This window comes from Pangasianodon hypophthalmus, chromosome 16 (genome assembly GCF_027358585.1).
Source record: "Pangasianodon hypophthalmus isolate fPanHyp1 chromosome 16, fPanHyp1.pri, whole genome shotgun sequence".
Lineage (NCBI taxonomy): Eukaryota > Metazoa > Chordata > Actinopteri > Siluriformes > Pangasiidae > Pangasianodon > Pangasianodon hypophthalmus.
In genome coordinates, this window is record NC_069725.1 from 24,651,067 (window position 1) to 24,657,948 (window position 6,882).

The 6,882-nt window shown below is 43.6% G+C and overlaps 1 protein-coding gene across 1 annotated transcript in view; it reads left to right on the forward strand.

Moving 5' to 3' along the window:
* Positions 1-6,673, forward strand: part of rigi (RNA sensor RIG-I) — a 12,226-nt gene extending 5,553 nt beyond the window's left edge. Inside the window, 9 exon segments of the mRNA XM_053240887.1 lie at positions 192-349; positions 881-1,016; positions 1,169-1,314; positions 1,824-1,920; positions 2,029-2,199; positions 2,460-2,608; positions 2,992-3,138; positions 4,366-4,527; positions 5,313-6,673. Coding sequence (XP_053096862.1) covers positions 192-349; positions 881-1,016; positions 1,169-1,314; positions 1,824-1,920; positions 2,029-2,199; positions 2,460-2,608; positions 2,992-3,138; positions 4,366-4,527; positions 5,313-5,465 — 1,319 coding nt within the window. The 3' untranslated portion in view covers positions 5,466-6,673.
* Positions 6,674-6,882: the final 209 nt, after the last annotated feature.

Consider the following 6,882-nt stretch of genomic DNA (forward strand, 5'->3'; position numbering starts at 1 on the left):
ACACACACAGAGATACCCGTGGAAGCACAGGTGATGGTGTTGAACACACATACAGTAGATAATCTTAAATAATCACTTAAATCTTTGACAGTTACGTTTCTGTGATGTGTCATGTGTGTGATGTGTGTGTGATGTGTGTGTGTGTGATGTGTGTGATGTGTGTGTGATGTGTGTGTGTGTGTGTGTCTTAGGCACAGTGTCCCAGGTACAGAGAGGTGATTATGGCAGTCAGATGTACGAGCAGTGGATTGTGGATGTACAGAAACGCTGCACACTGCTACAGTTCACTAACGCTGAGGAGGAGCGCAAAGTCTGCAGAGCACTATACACCTACACTGAGCACCTCAGAGTGGGTCTTACACACACACACACACACACACACGCTCACACACACTCTCACACACACACGCTCACACACACACGCTCACACCAGAAACACTACGTATTACAATACTAAACCTAGAAATGCTAAGAAATATAATACTGATGCTACAAATAGAACAAAAATACGTTTATGTTACAGACACTACGAAATATAATATTTATGCTGGAAACGCTATGAAATATAGTATTTGTTAATGAATTATTTATTAATGCAAATGTATGTAAATGTATTTATGCTAGAAACACTGCAGTATACAATATTGGTGCTAGAATCCTAGAACTAAAAGAAATAAAGTGGTTTAAACGCAGCTGAGTGTGTTTTCCTTTTCACAGTAGTTCAGTTCAGTAGTTCAGATTACCGTAAAAAGACGCGGCTCACAGAGCAGAAATTAGCTTTCTGTAGAAGTTACTGAAACATTCCCTAAGATGATGAAGGGGAAGGGGATTATGGTGTGTTAAACTCAGTATTAAACACAGCCTTTGTGTGTTGTGTTAGAAATATAACGACGCTCTGATCATTAACGAGGACGCTCGCACTAAAGACGCGCTGGACTTCATGGACTCGTTCATCAAGGACATCAGCAACGCCGCCCCAGACCCCACCGAGCGCCAGCTCATTGACTTATACCACGGTCAGTTACTGCTGCCGACTACATCCACACACTGTGGGCTTTCTGTATTTTTAGGAATTGTTACTTTAACAGTTTCATTACGTATTTATACTGTCGTGTGTTTAGATTAATGATTTATATTCTTATATTTATATATATATATAATTCTGTAGCTCAGCGTGAGCAGCTGCGCCATTTAGCCGCTGAAGGAGAACAAAACCCCAAACTGCAGGAGCTCAAGTTCATCCTGGATGAAGAATACAGCAACAACGAGCAGACTCGCACTGTGCTCTTCGTCAGGACTCGCGCCCTCGCTGATGTCAGTCCATCTGTCTGTTCGGCTGTCTGTCTACCTCTCTCTCTATCTGTCTGCCTCTCTATCTGTCTGTCTGCCTCTCTATCTGTCTGTCTGCCTCTCTCTCTATCTGTCTGCCTCTCTATCTGTCCTCTGGCTGATGTCAGTCTAATCGTTCTGTCTCTCTGTCTGTCTGTGTCTTCACTGGGACCTGTGGTCTCACCTGTGTCAGTCAGTCTGTCTGGCTGTCGTTTCATCTGTCTTTTCATCAGCACCTGTGCTCTCACTAACATCAATCCTTCTGCCTGCTGGTTTCTCTCTCTCTCTCTCTCTCTCTCTCTCGCTGTTTCTATCTGTCTCTCTGTCTGTCTGTCTGTTCCTCTCTCTCTCTGTCTCTCTTCATGAAGGACCTGTGCCCTCGCTGATGTCAGGCTACCTGTCTATCTGCCTGTGTGTCTTTCTATAATTATAATATCTCTTAAAAAATTAAAAGTTGTTCTCTCTCTCTCTCTGTGTGTGTGTGTGTGTGTCAGGCTCTGAAAAAGTGGATAGAGGAGACAGATTCACTGAAGTTTCTGAAGCCTGGAGTTCTGATTGGAAGAGGAAGAAAATCACAGCTGACAGGCTCAGGTACACACACACACACACACACACACACACACACACACACAGTATTAGTATTGTGTTACTAGAATGCCCTCTGTGTGTGTGTGTGTGTGTGTGTGTGTGTGTGTGTAGGTATGACTCTGACAGGACAGAAGGGTGTGCTTGACTCCTTTAAGAGCTCTGACCAGAGTAAGATTCTCATCGCCACCTCCGTCGCTGACGAGGGCATCGATATCCCACAATGCAACCTGGTGCTCATGTACGAGTACGTCGGCAACGTCGTCAAGATGGTGCAGGTTCGAGGTACTGTAGCACACACACACACTCTCCCTCACACACTCACACACATACACACACTTATTTTTATGCACATTTATAAAGGATTATATTAAAATACATGAATATACTGGAGGTATAATGTTCTGTCACTCAGTGGCCACAAGGAGGCAGCATCGCTCTGCAGGATTTTATTCAAACACGTTTCCGTGTGTGTGTGTGTGTGTGTGCGCGTGTGTGTGTGTGTGGGCGCGCGCGTGTGTGTGTGTGCGCGTGTGTGTGTACAGGTCGGGGCAGAGCTCAGGGCAGCAGGTGTTTTCTGATCTCCAGCAGGCAGGAGCGCATTGATAAAGAGAAACTGAACATGGACAGAGAGAAGCTGGTGGACGCGGCCATTAAACTCCTGCAGAACTCACCTGAGCGCCTGTGTGCCAAGGTGTCTCACCTCTCACCTGTCTCACCTCTCACCTGTCTCACCTGCCCCAGTCACCTGTCTTTCATTATCTCACCTGTCTTACCTCACCTCTCCTTTCTCACTTCTCTCACCTGTCTCACATCATCTGTCACATCTCTCTCACATGTCTCACCTCTCTCACCTGTCTCACTTCCCCCAGACACCTGTCTTACATCACCTCAACTGTCTTGCTCCATCTATCCCACTTTTCCCACATGCCTTACCTAACCTGTCTCACCCCATCTGTCTCACCTCTCTCACCTGCCCCCAGGCACACAATCAGATACTCACATATGTGTTGTGTGTGTGTGTGCTTTGCGTGCATGCGTGTGTGTGTGTGTGTGTGTGTGTGTGTGTGTGTGTAGGTGGACCGGTTCCAGAAGGAGGACGTGGCCCGGAGAGCCCATGCGAACTCGAGCGTAGAGAAAACTCTGACTGAGGGAAGCTACGAGTTCCTGTGTGGAAAGTGCAAGAAGTTTGCCTGTTCTAGTGATGACCTGCGTGTGCTAAAGGTACCCTACACCCTGCACCCTACACCTTACGCCCTACGCCCTACACCCTATGCCCTAAGCCCTAAACCCTACACCCTATGCCCTACACCCTACACCCTACGCCCTAAACCCTATGCCCTACACCCTACACCCTACGCCCTAAACCCTACACCCTACGCCCTAAACCCTACACCCTACGCCCTACACCCTACACCCTATGCCCTAAACCCTACACCCTACGCCCTACACCCTACGCCCTATGCCCTAAACCCTACACCCTACGCCCTACACCCTATGCTGTAAACCCTACACCCTACACACTAAACCCTAAACACTGCATCCTACACCCTACACCCTACACCCTAAACACTACATCCTACATCCTACATCCTACACCCTACACCCTAAACCATACACCCTACACTCTACACCCTAAACCCTACACCCTATGCCCTAAATCCTACACCCTAAACCCTAAACACTACATCCTACACCCTAAACCCTACACCCTACGCCCTAAACCCTACACCCTACAGCCTAAACCCTAAACACTACATCCTACATCCTACACCCTAAACCCTACACCCTACGCCCTAAACCCTACGCCCTAAACACTATGCCCTCAACCCTACACCCTAAACCCTACACCCTAAACTCTATGCCCTCAACACTACATCCTACACCCTAAACACAACACCCTAAACCCTACATCCTACACCCTAAACCCTACACTCTGCGCCCTAAACACTAAACCCTACGCCCTAAACCCTACGCCCTAAACACTATGCCCTCAACCCTACACCCTAAACCCTACACCCTAAACTCTATGCCCTCAACACTACACCCTACACCCTAAACACAACACTCTAAACCCTACATCCTACACCCTAAACACTACATCCTAAACCCTACATCCTACACCCTAAACCCTACACTCTGCGCCCTAAACACTAAACCCTACGCCCTAAACCCTACGCCCTAAACACTATGCCCTCAACCCTACACCCTAAACCCTACACCCTAAACTCTATGCCCTCAACACTACACCCTACACCCTAAACACAACACTCTAAACACTACATCCTAAACCCTACATCCTACACCCTAAACCCTACATCCTACAACCTAATCCTTATATCCTACACCCTAAACCCTACACCCTAAGCTCTATACCCTACACCCTACACCCTTAAATGAAACTGAGCTGAGGTGTAAAACTCTAAACGAATTACTGAATGAATGTTTCAGGAATCTCACCACGTGGTGCTGGATCGCTCCATATTCCAGCGCTGTGACACTAAACCTCACAATAAAATCCAGACCTTCGACAACATCACCAAAAAGGAGAAGATGTTTTGTTCTGACTGTAAACATGACTGGGGCATCATCGCCTCCTACATGAATATAGAGGTACACACTCACACACACACTCACACACACACACACACACTCACACTCACTGGCTTTCACATTATCACACATCGACACTTTATTTGTTTTTCTCTCCATCTCTCGTCTGCTCAGAGAATAATAATCGACGCTACGATCAGGAATTTATACCGCAATTAAGGCTACACTTGCTACTGACTTGACGGATTGAGCTGTAACAGCGTGACGCAGTCAGACGTACGTGCCGAGTCTCTTTATTAGCAACAGACGCTGCTAACTTCCTGATTCTTCAGCAATGATTCAGCAAGCTAGCATAAAGCTCTTAAAAGTCTTTTATACAGACAATGTGAAGACGCAGCTACAGAGTAAAGCACACAGAATTATCAGGAAGGTCAACATTTACCTCAGGTGTGTTGGTAGATTACTAAAAAAAAGCTCAGTTTGACTACAATTACAGTGTAACTACGCTGTAGTGTCAACCGCTAACCGATTTCCACAGACTCTACAATACTGAGAAACACAAGAAATCATGAACTCAAAGCTGCCTGAAGATTTCAGTAGAAGATTTCATTCTGCGCTCGCCAAACGCCTTTATATCTCATGTTAAATATGAACTTTATTCATTTATCAATGCCCTGGATTTGCACCAAGCTAGCTGTGGTTTAGCGCTAATCGAGGACGGACATCATTTAGTTTCATTTAATTGGATGAAAGTTCTCATGTGGGATACATCAGCTTTTTATTCTGAATTTTAAAAAATCATAAAATTGAATTTAAAATTAAATTTTGTGTATGTGTGTTTGTAGAATTTGCCGGTGGTGAAGATTGAGGCTTTCATCCTTCAGGACCGAGACACGAAGAGACTGCAGATTTTCAAAAAATGGCGTGACGTCACGTTCCGTATGCGAGAGTTTGACGTGTCCGAGATGACGGTGGATATGCGGGAGCCAAGAACATAGAGACAAAAACGAGATGATAAACATCTAAAACTGCCAGTCTCACACACACACACACACACACATTTGTACTAATATCATAGGGTCATGTTTACTAAGGCGAATACTATTTACTGGAGTTTTAGTGATGTGTTGCACTGGTGGGCGGAGCCAATGTACTAGGCAAATTAACATAGACAAGGTGGGTTTTTTTTCATGTATTGTGGGGTTTTGTTATGACGTTCTTGTAACGTTATTCTTCTTTTGAAATCACACACAACCCGAAAACGATCTGATTGGCTGAAGCAAGTCACTGATTAAAACTCTGGCATTTTTTAGTTTCCTCAAATAACTTCAAGAAGCAATATAGTTGCAAAATCATTTTGCGAAATCACAAAGTCAGTAATTATTGAACAGCTATTGGCTTTGATCAATGAGAATGGGCGGGTCATTAAATTAAGCCCCGCCCCCGTGCTGTTGTTTGAGACGGAAAGTGCACAAGAGTAGCGACGCCCCTTTGATCTTATTCTCGACGGTCACATGGTTTTTAACCACAAAATAAAGTTTGTGATGATTTTTACATTTTTTACTCACAACCTGAAACCTCAATAAAATATTTTAATTTTAAACATATTTTTAGACATTTTTTAAAAATTCTTTTACAAAATCAGTTATCAAACAAGATATATTAAATAATTATGTAAACAAATTTTTAAAAAACCTAGCCTAATGCTAGCAACCTTTCAAGCAAACCTGGGGAATGTTTTAATTACATGACAGCGTATATTCTTATAATAATGTTAGAATAATGTTATTATAATGTTATAATAATGTTAGCTCTCATGTCACACTTCAGAACAAATTACAGACACACGTCACCTCAGCTAATATTAAAGTAGGTTATTAATAGTCAGATGCTATTAGCATTGTTCAGCTAGCTGGTTAAGAGGTGCGAGTTTTTCCACAGAAACCTGACACAGATCGAGCTTTTTGTTTGTTTGTTTGTTTGTTTGTTTTATCTTCATCATGTTTGAATGTTTTATGTTGCAGAACTGAACAAAGGGCTTCAAACATCTCAAACATTCTCACGTTCACACAGTAACGATTTCACTGCAGGAGAAACGTGTATCAGCATCAGCAACACTGCACACTGTACTGCTCTCCTTATTATTATTATTATTATTATTATTACTTTAGTAGATAAAGAAGAAAATAAATATAACTAAATGAAATGATAGTAGTGCTAAAAATTCTTTTTATAATCAGCAAATCTCTCTCTTTCTCTCTCCTTCCACTCCTCCCTCTGTCTCTTACTCTCCCTTTCTTTTTCTCCTTCTCTCACTTAACCCTTTTAGTCATCATTTCTCCTCTCTATCTCTCTCTCATCCTCTCCCCATCATTCTCTCTTTCTTTCTCGCATCTCTATCACCTGCTCTCCTTA